General features: G+C 46.9%; 1 protein-coding gene across 2 annotated transcripts in view; it reads right to left on the minus strand.

Moving 5' to 3' along the window:
• The window catches only part of MIB1 (MIB E3 ubiquitin protein ligase 1), a 376,461-nt gene that overhangs the window by 181,236 nt on the left and 179,852 nt on the right, over positions 1–15,373 (minus strand). For both annotated transcript variants that reach the window (XM_085605778.1, XM_085605777.1), the window contains exon 11: positions 7,263–7,460. In XM_085605778.1, coding sequence (XP_085461904.1) covers positions 7,263–7,460 — 198 coding nt within the window. The remainder of the gene's footprint in view (positions 1–7,262; positions 7,461–15,373) is intronic.

Consider the following 15,373-nt stretch of genomic DNA (forward strand, 5'->3'; position numbering starts at 1 on the left):
TGGTTGCCTGGACGCGAAGCTTTGGCATTTTGCATTGTGGCGTGTTGCAAAAAGGTCTATTGTGGGAGTCCCCCATCTCCGGAAGAGTTTCTCCGTTTCCTGGCCATTGAGCTCCCACTCGTGTGATGCTGAGGTCTGCCTGCTTAGCCAGTCTGCCTCCACATTGTCCTTCCCCGGTAGGTGAATTGCCAGTAGATCTATCCTGAGAGGTATGGCCCATCTCCAAATCTCCTGAGCTAGGGATGAGAGCGGGAACGACTGTGTCCCCCCTTGTTTGTTGATGTAGAACATCGCCGTGGTGTTGTCTGTTTGGACCAACACCCTCTTGTTGAACAGGTGCCTCTGGAATGCCTTCAGGGCTAGCAGGATTGTTTTCAACTCGAGGTAGTTGATATGGCGGACCGCATCTGCTGGGGCCCATAGACCCCTCACTCTGAGGTTGTCCATGTGCGCTCCCCATCCCTTCTGCGATGCGTCCGTGGTAATGGTCACTGTTGGGATTGGTGGTGTCAGGCTTCTCCCTGCTGTTATGTTGTCTCTGTTCCACCAAGTTATCTCCTCCTGCACTGCGTGCGTAACAACCACTAGATCCTCCCAGCTTCCGTTTGCTTGTGACCATTGTTGTTGTAGCCATTCCTGGAATGGTCTCATGTGCAGGCGTACATTCGGCACCAGCTGGATACAGGACGCCATCATCCCCATCATCTTGCTCACAGCCCTCACTGTCAGAGCTCGCCCCTTCTGGTAGAGCTTCGCCTCCTTCAGTAGAGCCTCTGTCCTCCTCTCGCTGGGCACTACTGTACTGTTGCGGGAGTTGATCTTTGCCCCCAGGAAAATCTTCACCTGCTCCGGTTCCATCGATGATTTTCCCCAGTGGATCGAGAATCCCAGATTTGTGAGGGTGTCTGTTACGCGTTTTGCGTGCCTCTCGCACTTTCCGCGTGAGTTTGCCTTGACCAGCCAGTCGTCCAAGTAGGGGTAGACATGTATTCCCTGCCTTCGTAGGTGCGCCGCTACCGCCGACAAGCATTTTGTAAAGACCCTTGGTGCTGATTTTAATCCGAAGGCCAGGGTCGTGAACTGGTAGTGTTCTTGTCCGATGTTGAATCTTAGAAGGCCCTTGTGCCTTCTGTTTATTGGGATGTGAAGATAGGCATCCTTGAGGTCCACGGTGACCATGAAGTCCCCTTCTCTTATCTGTGGCAGAACCTCCTGCAGTGAAGTCATTTTGAACCTTTGCGTTCTGATGAACTTGTTTAGGTAACGGAGGTCTAGTATGGGTCTGAGGTCTCCGTCTACCTTCGGAACCACGAAGTAGTTTGAGTAGACCCCTTTGTTGCGTTCTCTGAACGGCACTGTCTCTATGGCTCCCTTTTGCAGGAGTTTCCGTGTTTCTTCTCTGAGTATTGCCAGTTCTTGGGCCGATCTCAGTCTTCCCCTTGGTTTCCTGTTTGGAGGTCTTTTCTCCAAATCTACGCAGTACCCGTACTGCACAACGTTCCGTATCCACTTGTCTGTGGTTATACGCCGCCACTCCTGAAGGTAGAACCTCAGTCTTCCGCCTACTGGTGTCGTATGCTCGTAGGCTCTTGAATTTTCTCTTCCCCCTGATGACAATTTTTTGCGCCTCACCCTTGGGGTCCTGACGAGGGTAGGCGACCTCTTGCGTGCTGAGTCACTTCGTCGAGGGCTGTTCGCCCCCTCTCCTCCTTTGGCCACGTCCGTTCCCTCTCCCGCGAAAGGACTGGCCCCGAGGTTGATATTGCCAGCTTTGCTTCTGCTGACCTTGTCCGTGACCTTCACCCTGCTGACTTTGTTGGAACGCCTGGTGCGACGTCCCCTGCTGGCTTCCTCCCCTACCGTAGGGTCTTCTCGAGGGATTTCCTCGCCTCATTCCCCTCAGCTGTAGGGCCCCCATGGACCTCGCCGTCTCGTTTTCTTTTTTCAGCTGGGTGAGCTTGTCGTCCACTGTTGCTCCGAACAGTGTCTCTCCATTGAAGGGGGTGCCAAGGATGTTGTTCTGCACTTCCGGTTTGAATCCCGAGATTCTTAGCCATGCATGCCTCCTCTCTGTGACCCCTATGGCCATGAGTCTTGCTGAAGTTTCTGCCCCATCCAACGCCGTCTTTATACAGGAGTTGGCGATGTTTTTGCCTTCATCTATCAGGTGAGAGGCTCTCTGCCGGTATTCTTCGGGGAGGTGCTTTACTAACTCCCCCATCTCATCCCAGTGCTGGTATTGGTGTCTATTGAGGAGTGCATTTGAATTCGCCATGCGCCAGTGCATTGCGGCGTTCCTCTCGACCTTTCTTCCTGTGAGGTCAATCCTCCTGCTCTCCTTATCCGGGGGTGGGCCCGAAGTTGCTGGTACGTTGGCCCTTCTCCTGGCCGTGGAGGCTATGATGGAGTCCGCGGTCACGCTACCCTTGATGTAAGGGGGGTCCAGGGAGGAGTGCTTATATTTCTTCTCTGTCCTGGGCGTGATCGACCTGCAGGTCGCAGGTTCCTTGAAGGCTTCTCTCCCCTGATTCATCACGCTTTGTAGCATGGGGAGGAACTGGCTCCTTGTCTGGATGGGGAGCAGTGTCTCGACGAGAAAATCGGCTTTCGGTTTCTCCTCGTCGAGTTTGACGCCGAAGGCCATTGCTGCGCTCCTGACCACCATATTGTAGACCCCGATGTCGTCGGGTGGCGAAGGCCTCGAAGGGTACGTGTCCACGGGCTCCTCCGGGTTTTCGGTGTCGAGATCGTGCCATTCGACGTCGTTGCTGGTAGATGCCGCCGATTCGTAGAACGACCGTTGGTCTTCTTCCTCGGCTTCTCCCTCATAATAGGGCTCTTCTTCCTCTTCGAGTTCCCTTGTCAGCCCTTCGGCGTCGAACTCGTCTTCGACCTCCTCGACGTCCGCTGATGGAACCGTTGGAATCTTGAATTCCTTCATTCTGGCGTCGAACTCCTTCTTTCTTTGAAGGATGTTCTCCATTTCGGCCTCGAGCCGCCTCTTCTTTTTCTCCATCTCGGAGATGCTTTCGGCGTCGACCGCGGGTCTTTTCGATGAAACTTGCGTCGACGTCGAACGTTCTTTCTGCGTCGATCGGCCCGTTTCATGGGATGCTTTCGACGACCCTTGCCTTTCGGCGTCTTTCGGCACCAGGGAGTCCTTATCTAAGGATCCGCTCGGCCTCTTGTCCGTGGTTCCCCCTTTGGACGTCGAAGTTTTCGGCGCCGGGGCTCCCTTCGTGGACTTTGACTCAGATTTTCTCGAGTCACCCTCGTGTTGTCGAGGTACTTTCTGTTTTGCGCTCGACGATTCTCTTACCTCGTCTTCTTTTTTCTTGTCGGTCTCTACGACCGTGAAGTTTTCGGCTGTCTCGGCGACGTTGTCCTCGTCGTCCGAGGAGAGGCCCAGAGCGTAGAGCGTCGGGGGCTTCCCCTTGCCATCCATGCTGGCGTTGGCCCTTCTCTGCCGCTCTCTCACCCTGAGTGTCTTCGGCGCGAAGGCTGAGCAGGCGTTGCAGTCGACACTCTGGTGATCGACCGGTAGGCAGAGGTTGCAGACCGGATGCTGGTCTCTCTGCGCGAACTTGTGGTGGCAGTTTGGGCAGAACTTGAATGGCGTCTTGTCCATTGCGCTCAGGGTCTCTGAGCGTGCATTCTCCAAGGCCGTCGAAGAAAAAGGGCGCTGGTCCTCCTTTCTTCGCGCTCCTGATGAAATCTTTTCCTTTCCTGATATCTTCTAGTGTTTCTATCGACGCAACTCGCTTTTCTTCCTTCTTCCTTCGAGTGTAATTCTGGAGCTTCCCGATGACGATCCAGACCCAACGGCGGAAAAAAGAATCTGAAGATGGCGCCCCAAAGGTGGGACTTCCGCAGGAAGCACGACGACGTCACGGGAGGTGCACCAAATGGTGTACGTCGACGCCCACCTGGGCTACGAAAAAAAAAAAAAAAAACAAAGAAAAGACTACGAATCCGGACCCAACCACAAGATCGCGGAATAATGCACAGCATAGTGAATCCAGAAAGATTCACGCTGCAAAAGAATTGTCTAACCATCTAGACACATGGGACCTAGTTAATGTCATGGAAAAGGCAAATACTGCTAAAAATAAAGGTCCTGTGGCCACCTATGTCGGGCGTGGGAGCTCATCCACAATAGATTATGTATTTACAACCTCCCTGCTCGCGGACCTCTTATTAGAGGCCACAGTCGTTAGTACCATATATAGCGGCCATCATCCGATTTTATCTTGTTTTAAATCCATAAAAAAAGTGGTGAACCGTAGAGAAATTGGGGCTAAAAACTTAGCAGTGTCAACAGATAAACTTAGGGTGGTCTGGAAGGGGATTGACAATAAGGGGGTTCTAGCTCGCATTATAAAGTCGCAGCCTTTATTAGTATCCACCTGCCTATCTATTGATAGTTCTGGACATGATCTCGTTGAAGCATTTACAGGGCTGTGTAAGGCTATAAAAAAAAGGAGATTTCCAAACCAGCCCCAGTCAACATCACCAAAAACCCAAGGTGGTTCGACAACTCATGTTCCAAAGCAAATCGGGAACTAAGGGTTGCCCTTACAGCTGATCCACCAGACCAGTTACTGGTGAGGACTCCGAGGTCAAGATACAAGCGTACCTTAAAAACAAGATCTGAAGAGCTTTTAAAAACCCATTGGGAATCCCTTATACGCACAGCGGCAACGAAGGATGCTGCTGGGTTTTGGAGCGAGGTTAAGAACCTGAGATCAATTGGATCTAATATCACCCCCATAAATTGTAACATATTAGGGGATGTGTGGGTGGAGCCTTTTTCAAATATTTACGCGGCACCGCACCCTTCCACGGAAAATTTTCAGCCCCTTAAGACACTGAACATTTCTATAATGGAGGTGGAAGATGCCATTTCACAAAGTGCAGGGAACAAAGCTCCTGGCCCTGATGGACTATCTATTGACTTAATCAAATCAGAGCCTGACTTTTGGTCACCTTTATTGTGCAATATTTTGAATAATTTATCTAATACCCCACTGCCAGGTTCCTGGTCTAATAGTATTATCGTTCCAATTTTCCAAAAAGGCAACAGACTTGACCCTGGCAGTTATCGCCCAATATCTTTAATCAATAACACCTTGAAGATTTTAGGCAGGGTCATTTTTAATAAGATCAGAAACTGGGCTGAAGAAAACATGATCCTACATCCATACCAGTTAGGCTTTAGAAGCAATGTAGGGACCGTGGAGCAATGCTTAAATTTAAATTTAGTATTAGCCAAATACACTATAGCTAAAATATCCCCACTGTATTTAGGTTTTATAGATTTAAGTTCTGCTTTTGATTTTGTTAATTGCTCCCGTTTATGGTCAGTTTTGTTGAGTTATGGCTTAGATGAACCTTTGGTTTATTTTTTGGCCTACCTACACAGTGATTTAAAAGCCCGTGTTCGAATAAATAATGACGGTGAGGTCTCGGGTGAGATTTTAATTGGCAGGGGGGTAAGACAAGGTTGTGTCTTGGCCCCCTTGCTTTTTATTTTGTACATAAATGAACTAAGCAAATCCTTGTGTAAACTAACTAGCGATGTTCCGCACATTAATGGCAATCGACTCCCCGCACTTCTTTATGCGGACGATGCGGTCCTCATGGGCCGCACACCCAATGCACTGCGCACTTTAATCTCAGGTTTTGTTTCATACATGGCCGATCTTGGCTTATGTACCAACTTTAAAAAATCTTATTTAATGTCCTACGGCCCAAAGAAACATAAAATTCGTTACATCATGTCAGGGAACAACGTTTTAAATAGCACCTGCACTTTTCCTTATTTAGGCCTGTTGTTTTCCGACTTCGGATCCTGGCAACCTCATGTTGCCAGAGGGAGGAACAAATTGGGTAAAGCTATTAACTCTATAATCACCCTCCGTCAACCTAAACACGCTGAGGTTATTATGCCACTCTTACAAATCTATAGAACCCAGTGCTTACCAACAGGAACCTATGGTGCAGAGGTGTGGGGATACTCGAACTGTACCAACATACAGATTGAAGAGAATAAATTCTGTAGGAAGGTTTTGGGGGGGGTCATTTCGGCCCCATCTTACGTGTGTCATAGAGAACTGAATCTCCCCTATATAGAGGACTTCATAAAATCCAGACCCGCCCTGTTCTGGTTGAAAATATGGCAGAATCCTGCTGCTTTCTTGACCCGTGATATTATCTCGGACTGCCTAAAAACCGAGCGGGCCAACCATATACCTTGGCTCAGGGCAGTAGAGAAGAGTTTAGCAAGTGTGGAGATGGAGCACCTATTCTTAGCACCCCAAACCATAGATTGTACGCATAAGAATTTAGTAAAAAGGGCTTTGTATGTCCTGTACCGAGAAAATAGAGAAAAGACAGAGTTTGTAAAGCCAGCAATCCTTAGGTACATCCCCATTCAGGAACCATGTGGTAGGCCCCACAATATGCCCCAGGGTTACCTGCGAAATAAATTGGGTAGATGGAACAGGAGTTTGCTGTTTCGGTTCAGGGACGGAAGTGTGGTAAATTTACTTTGTTTCCCCTTAGGTTATATTAAAAATCTGGGAAATCTAAGCTGTCCCTGCAACCTAGGTGGTAAACAAAGCCTGTTACATTTTACATTTTTTTGTGGTTTCTATGCAAAATACACTAAACATTACCTAATTCCATATTTTAGAGAGAGTGCCTTGACGGATTTTAACCTAGCCTTTAGAGATGATGTAATTTTTAGAGTTAGTCGTTTCCTTCAAACCGCTGTCCGATCTCGAACAACAATGAATATGGCCTGATAAGTTTGCACTATTTTTGGCATCGTTTGCACATTTGCACAGTGGTTGTTCCTTTGCACATGTTATAGTTAACAATGCCTGTTTTTATTTTTTTATCAGGATGAGTGTTGTGATTTATACGTACTTTTATGGATGCAACTTTTAGAGCCAGTCGTGTCTTTTAATTTGCTGTTTGATCTCGAGCAACAATGAACACGGTCTGATAAGTTTGTACTACCTCTGCATTATTTGCACATTGCATATTTGCACCAACGGTTGCCCCGTTGCATATGTTATAGCTAACAAATGCTGTTTTTACTGTTTATAGGGATGATTGTTGTGATTTACATGTACTTTTATGGATGTCTTTTAATATATCCGAATAAAGATCATTTGACTTGACTTGAACAATGTAAAACGTGAACAACAGGAAAAATTATGCCACTACTTTAAAATTATGAACAGCATGAAACGTACCTGAAGGCTGGGATGGCATCCAAAGTCCAGTAGTGTTTTTACAACTTGTAAATGGCCCTTGTTCACAGCAATATGTAGCGGTGTCTGTCTGCGCTTGTTACGAGCATTCAAATCTGCGCCACCTCTGTGTAAGACTTCAATAACAGATCCTTCATCCCCAAAAGCTGCATGGTGTACTGCCCTGTCTCCATCTTTGTCCTAAATTTAAAAAAAAGTTTGTATTTGCCAAACAATTTTTCAGTATGCAACACAATTTAAGGACGCGCTTATTTGAATACAAAACTATACTGCAACACTGCTCAATTTCACTCACTAGGAATTGCATTTTGGAGGTGGATTTAAGACGATGTCTTCTAATGATGCAGCGTGCAAGTCTAATAACTGCCTCCAATGATAGTCATTGTAGGAACCTGGCTCTGTGTATGGTATGCCACTAGGTGGTTATACCATGCAAAGGGTACAGAGATTCCCCAGAAGTGTACAGGGCTCAATGCAAACCCAAAGTGCTCTACTAGCGGTAGTGTGGGCGAGCAGCCTTAGGCCTAACACAGAGAAGTGAAAGACATTTGTTGCACAACATTGACCAAGAACTGACACATGACTCAAAAAGGAGAGCCACACCAATTTTATAAAAATAAGCTTTGTTTAAATTTTATTTTAAGACCAAGATCTTCGTAATAAGGTAAGTAAGTTTTGCAGATAAAATAATCAAGACTTTCAAAAGTCGACACTTAGTGCAATTTTCAAAGACTCCAATGTTATCCTACACAGGAAAACAATAATGTGGTTATACGGGTAAGCACATGACTTACAGTTCCAGTTTGCGGCACCAAAGGTCGGCAAGGGCCAGGTGAGAACCAAAACTGCACCATCAGCGGCACAGGGGCGGCCGGGTGCAGAGGTCAAAATTGGAGTTCAGCCTAATGCATTTAATTGGAGACTGGGGGTGCTTGAAGCCACACTGCTTGCAGGTAGGTAGGAAGGTAAATCGGTTGCAGGGGCCAAGCTTTGGGGGGTAAGAGCAAGCACAATACGAGGGCATTAAGCAGCAGCACCAAACTTAAACTACCAGCAGCACAGGAGCTGCAAGGTGCAAATACAGGTCCAAGCACCCAATGCCTTTCAATGGAGAACTTGCTTTGGACAAACAAGCTGCAGACGTCGCACCGTAGGCTGCAGGAGGAAGGCCAGCGACAGCAGAATTAAGTAGAGATATAGGGGGTGTTAGGGGCACTGTCGGTTCAGCTCACCAAGGCATAGGGGGTCCGGTTGCAGGCGTGTCATTAGACGTCAGATTCTTCTTACCGTAGCACGTCGCAGTCGGGGTCAGCCAATGCTGGACTTGAGGTCAGGATCGCTGGGGAACCTGTTCTAAATCGGTGAGGCACCTGGACACAGACTGGAGGCGTCGGGTGCAGAGTGGGAAGGTCTCGTGGATCCGGAGGGCACCAGAGTCCATTGTGTGTAGGTTTCTTAGTGACCGATCCGCTGTCCTCTGGAGTCTCTGGCCTTTGTGGAAGAGCAGGCAGTCTTCCTCGGGTTCTGGAAGTCGCTGGCTGCAGAACAGGCCTTGTCTTCTTTTGCAGGGTCTTGGAAGCTGGAGACAGGCTGGTAGGGCTGGGGCCAAATCAGTACTCGTCTTCAGGCTTCACTGCACATCGTCTTCTTTGTCCTTTTTGGGTCGGCAGGAACTAGTTTCCAGGTCTGGGGGAGCCACCTAAATACTAAATTTAGGTGGCGGTTTAGGGGAGTAGCAGATAGGGCCAATGGGCACCTTACCTGGGGTGAGGTGACTACACTCAATTATGCCACCCTCCAGTGGGAGGGAGCATAAACCTAGCCCTGATTGGAGGGGTCTTCCCATCTTCAAGATCGCGGGGACTGAAAGATGTGCTTCACCTCACCTCCCTCACCTTAGGGGTGGATTTGTCAGAGGTGGGCACACCTCCTATTCTCCTAAGTCACTCCCCTGGTTTTCCTGCCCAAAGTGGGGGTGTAAACCGGGGGCTGCAATCTGCTGCTAGCAGCAGAAGTGGGGGTCGCATTACAAAGGTGGCAGGCCTTTGAAGCTTTCCTCTCGAGCACTGGGCCCATCCTGGGGGAGATGAGACACCTCTACCCAGGATGTGCATTGTTTATGATCCCAGAGAGCAGAGGCTGTCGACCCAGGGGTCCAGAAACAGGTCTGGTGGTGGCAGGCTGCCTACAGCCAGTCTGTGACCACACCAGGGTAAGTACGTTTTCAGGGGGCACCTCTGACGTGCCCTGTGGGTAGATGGTTCAATAAATCCTACACTGTCATCAGTGTGGGTTTATTGAAAAGAGTAGTTTGGTACCAAACACTCCTGGGTTCAGAAAAGCCACCATGGTGCTGGGGAACTCGAGCTGTCAAGTTTCCAGTCGATGTACTCTCTATGGCATCCCTGGCATCTAAAATATTTAAGAACGGCCTTAAATATTGTAGGGGCATATCTTCTCATGCAGATATGCCCACACCTGTGGTATAGTGCACCCTGCCTTAGGGCTGGAAGAACTGCTAGAGGGGTGACTTACCTATACTTAAGGCAGTGTGCCATGTCGACGTTGTCATTTTGTCTGCACCAGGCCATGCATGCTGCAGTAGTAGTCTGCATGGTCTAGGTAAGGGGTCCCTAGGGGACACACTTCAGTCCCAATGCCCTAGGTACCCAGGTAGCATTTACTAGGGATTTACAGGGGCCTGAAGGGTCAATTGTGGAGCAGTTTTTAGGGAAGAGCACTGGCCGGATGTTGATGGAATCCAGTTGACACATATGGATTTCTTCAGATCATGCCTTTTAGGTCCCAGTTGCAGGCTCGTATTGTAGGACTTGACCCATGGGCAGACAGCATTTCGAGAAACAGCGGTCAGTCAAAGCGGAGAGGGTCATACAATGGGTCAATAGAACCGGACAGTGATTGATGCTCCGGTTTGCAGTCAGAGACCACTAGACCAATTAATGACACTCTCCTCTGTAGCTGTAAAGTCATTAAAAAAAAATAATCAAGTAATAAAAACGCATTGCTGAGAAAGTAATGAAGCTCTTTGCCCACTATTTTAGTCCAAACCTCATACACCCTCTATACATACAAGACATTATGTTTTACCTCCCACACTTAGCAAAGACAGGGCTTGCCTACACATCAATTTGGCTACACCTAGGTGTCATTGCTGCATATATGCATAATAGAGAACACTCCGCACTTCAGAATTTCTGTAATTCAGACTTTTATGGAAAGCCTTAAATGTGTCACTCCACCAAGGGTACTTCCAGCCCCAGTGTGGAATCTCAATATTGTCCTCACCAGACTCATGGGGCCTCCTTTTTGAGCCATTGCATTCTAGCCCTCTCCAGTTTCTCTCTCGGAAGGTTTACTTCCTGATGGTCATACTGTCTCTTATATGTATCCATGAACTACACCTCTCATACTGCAGGAATCTTTTTTGCATGTCCACACTGAGTGGTTCTTAGACCAACCCTAAGTTCTTACCTAAGGGGGTTTCTCCATTCCACACCAACCAAATCACTGAGCTCCCAGTCTTTTTCCCACAACCAGACTATGTAGCTGAAATAGCACTCCACACGCTTGACGTTAAACACGCTCTTATGTATTACATAGACTAGACCAAATCTTTCAATAAGACAACTTTTTGTAGCTTTTTTCACAGCCTCATAAGGGCTACACTATTCTTAAGGCAGGATTGTCAAAGGGATCCAAACCTGTTACAAATAATCTAAAAGAACCCTACCTCCAACTCTAGGCCACACTCCAATCGCAAGCAGGGGCCACTATGGCTTTTCTTGGGATCATACCCATAGTGGACATTTGGAAACTGCCTCCTAGTCCCTCCACACACATTTGCAAAGCACAATAGTGTGGACATTCTTACAAGGCAGCAAGCTAGACTTGGTCAAACTATCCTCAGGGACTCTGTTTCAGACCTCTGCACCATCCACTGGCTAGCCACCGCTTAAAGGAGTACTGCTTTACTGTCGATGCAGAGCAAAATTAAGACTATTTGAGAGGAAAGGGAGTCACTTTTGCAACTTTAATAATGCTAGATTACTTAGCATTTTGGAAAAAAGTGTTGAAGAAATGTGATTGGTAGAATTACTCAATAGTAAAGGAAGGATATTAAACCCACTAGTTATGTTCACAATTAAAGAAACATTGAATCACATTAATGTATTCTAGATTTATTATGTTATTAGAAATCTGGCAATGAATTAATGAAAGGGTGCATATTTTCCCACAGAAGGAAAAATGCCCAAAACGCCTTGGATTTTAATTTAGAGCATCCAACTGTACATTGAATGTAGACTTCATAAGGAAATTTAAATTGCTACGTTAAACGGAAGATTGAATTTTTTAAGATTGTAAATATGTCATGAAATGAAAGAACATAGTATCTTATATGAAGTCTATAAACTGATTAACAATTCTTGATGGACAAACAGGATGTGAACTCACAGAAGCACTACGGAAGGGTGATATTCTAGAGTGTCCTCAGTGGTACTGGCAGGAGTAGCTAAGATACTACCAAACCAAAACTTTAAGAAATTTCATACACATATTGAATACCTCAGAGTGGGTAGGAGAGTTCGTAAGTGATCTATGGCTTACCCTTCAGCAACTAAGGCCTTACCAGCCACTCTACAGTAAACATGGTTTCCATAATTCATGAAGCACAGGGCCGAGGCATGCAGGTCCCTGGTTCAAGTCAAATAAAAGTGCAAGACACCACTCATGTCCACATTCTGCAATAATAAATGAGGAGGAAAAATGCTGAGAGAACAATCTCTTTAATCAGATGCATCTTCGACAGAGCTTATGGGATGAACCTCCAAGCAATAGCCTCAGGAAGTGGGAGTGAGTAGTGCCAATTAACCAAGGAACCAATAAGGCACAGTCCTTTCAAAGTACCTATCAATGCGAGCCTCGGTTGTGAGGACATGTTGAGCTAAAGTATGCAAGGAAGACCATGTGGCAGACAAAAGAGGTTTCTCGGTGGCAACATCACGTTGGCCAGATGGGCTTCTCAGCCCAGTGAGGAGGCGTAAGTATGTTTGGGAGCCTGCTCCTGCAGAGGGCTGAATGAAACACCCACCAGCAGGTTGCAGGAAACACACCCACCAGTGCTGATATAGACAGACTGACAAAGATTAGCACAGAGTCAAAAGTCTCTCTTGGTGTTGGGCCACCTTCTTCTTGGGCACCAGCTAAGGGTTCAAATTCGCCATGTATTTATTTTATTTATAAATTTTATAAACGCGCTCTCAGCTTAAAGGCATCCTGGTGCTAGTCAGTAACAGGGCAGGAAAAGAAGCAGAAGGATGAGAAAGAAAGAGAGCAAAGGAAACCACTGGGTTTATGTCCTCTAACGGCGGGGAAAAATCATCTGAAATCAACACCCACTTACTAAGAAAAGGAGCCAATTTGAAAAGCCAAAATAAACAACCCTCTACACTGTGAAAGACTCAACCGATCATGTAGGAGGAGGAAAGAGCCAGGTCTTAAGTGCCCTCCTAGATTGTAATAGGTACGTCATAGTTCTTAGAGCAAGGGGGAGCGAATTCTAGAGTAAGGCCGTCCTCACCATGAAGGAACAACAGCTTAGCCTGGATCTCTTAAACAAGTTGGCTGATGTGGAACGAAGAGCTCTATTAGGAATGGAAAATGCTACTTACCAGTATGCATCTGTTCTTGGCATGTAGAGCTGCAGAGTTGTACACTTTTGCATAGATCGCCATCTAGTGTTGGGCTCGGATGCTTGCACCTTGTTGTTGTCTTGCAAGAAGTCTTTTGTAGTCGCGAGATAGGTGACTCCTTCCTTGGATGATAGTGCTCATGGGCATCGACTCCATCTTCACATTGTTTTTCGCCATAAAGGGAAATGATGGAGTTAGTAAGAAATAGAAGAGATGTCCATGTAAGTGTATCTAATTAAGATAATACTGGAACAGATACAGGTCCCGGGGAGGCGGGTAGGCATGTACAACTCTGCAGCTCTACATGCCAAGAACAGATGCATACTGGTAAGTAGCACTTTCCGTTCGAGGCACATGAGCTGCAGATTGTACACTTTTGCATAGACTGTATAGCAGTGTCTCCCCTAGCGGTGGTCACCTGTATCTGTTGCAGTGGTTTGAAAAAGTGTCTTAAGAACAGCCTGGCCTACAGAAGCGTGTTGCTTTGCCTGCACATCAACACGATAGTGTTTAGTGAAGGTGTGTGGTGTAGACCATGTTGCTGCTTTACAGATGTCATCTAAGGGAATATTCCCTAAGAATGCCATGGAGGCCCCTAGTTTGCGTGTTGAATGTGCTCTAGGGGGAATTGTTAATGTGTGTTTAGCCTTTTGGCAGCATATTTGAATGCATTTGACTAGCCACCTAGCAATCCCAGCTTTGGAGATGGGGTTTCCTTAATGAGGTGGTGAGAAAGCTACAAACAGCTGTTTTGTCTTTCTAAAGGTCTTAGTCCTGTCAATATAATAAAGGAGGGCTTTTTTGACGTCAAGTGTGTGAAGAGCTCTTTCTGCTACCGAATCTGGGTTTTGGAAAAAAACACTGGTAACTCTACTGATTGGTTAAGATGAAAAGCAGAGATTATTTTGGGAAGGAATCCTGGATTTGTTCTAAGAACCACCTTGTTACGATGTATTTCTAAGAATGGTTCTTGTATGGTTAAAGCCTGGATCTCACTTACTCTCCTGAGAGAGTTGATTGCTACTAGGAAAGCTTCTTCCCATGTAAGGAACTGCAATTCACATTTGTGTAGAGGTTCAAATGGTTGACCCATGAGCCTAGTAAGGACAATGTTTAAGTTCCACACCGGAGAGGTTGGTACTCTGGGAGGAATTACTCTTTTAAGGCCTTCCATAAAAGCTTTAATTGCAGGTACTCTAAACAGGGACAAGTGTTGTCTATTTTGCAAGTAAGCAGCAAGAGCTGCTAGATGTAATCTTAGGGATGAATATGCTAGATTACACGTTTGTAAATGCAGCCAGTAGCAAATGATGTCCAGGATTGAAGCATCCAGTGGGTCAATTTTATTGTTATTACAGTAAATAACAAATCTTTTCAATTTTGCTGCGTAACAGGCTCTAGTAGTAGGGCGTCTAGCTTCTTTAATGATGTTCATACAGTCCGGTGGAAGGTTAAGGTAACCGAACTCTAGGACTTCAGGAGCCAGATTGTGAGATGCAGTTGACCTGGATCTGGGTGTCTTATGTCTCCATGGTTCTGCGTTAGTTGTTTCGGGGAGAGACGCAGTTTTTGGTGTGGAACCTCAGAGTTCTAGAAGTGTGGTGAACCATGGTTGCCGTGCCCATGTGGGAGCAACAAGGATCATTTTGAGAGACTGTTGCCTGAGCTTGCGTACTACTAGCGGAATGAGTGGGAGTGGCGGAAAAGCGTACGCAAATCTGCTTGACCAGTTCATCCATATCGCATTGCCCTTGGACGACGGGTGTGGAAACCTGGCGGCGAAGGTTGGGCATTTTGCGTTTTCGTGTGTGGCGAACAGATCTATGTCTGGGTGGCCCCACATTTGGAAAAGTGGTTGAAGAACCTGTGGATGAAGTTCCCATTCCTGAATTTGTTGCGTCTGCCGACTGAGCAGATCTGCAATCCGATTGTGTACTCCTCGAAGATGTTCTGCTAGGAGATTATGTTTTGCGGGATGGCCCGTCGCCATATGTGTTGCGCTAGTTGAGAAAGCTGCAACAAGTGTGTTCCTCCTTGTTTTTGTATGCAATACATTGCTGTCATGTTGTCCATCCGGACTAGGACAGTTTTGTTGAGGAGATGTGGTTGGAATGATTTTAGCACCAGGAATATTGCTAGTAATTCTAGGTGACTGATGTGGAGCACTTTTTGTTGAGTGGTCCATCTGCCCTGGGCTGTGCGGTTTAGGAGGTGGGCTCCCCAGCCGGTGAGGGATGCGTCTGATGTTAGTACCATCTGTGGAACTGGCTCTAGGAACAGCTGTCCTTTGGATAGGTTTTGTGTGTTCCACCACTGCAGAGAGCGATGTGTGCGGATGTCCACCAACACTAGATCTGTAAGTTGACCTTGAGCCTGGTTCCA

The sequence above is a fragment of the Triturus cristatus genome, chromosome 5_1 (genome assembly GCF_964204655.1).
Source record: "Triturus cristatus chromosome 5_1, aTriCri1.1, whole genome shotgun sequence".
Classification (NCBI taxonomy): Eukaryota; Metazoa; Chordata; class Amphibia; order Caudata; family Salamandridae; genus Triturus; species Triturus cristatus.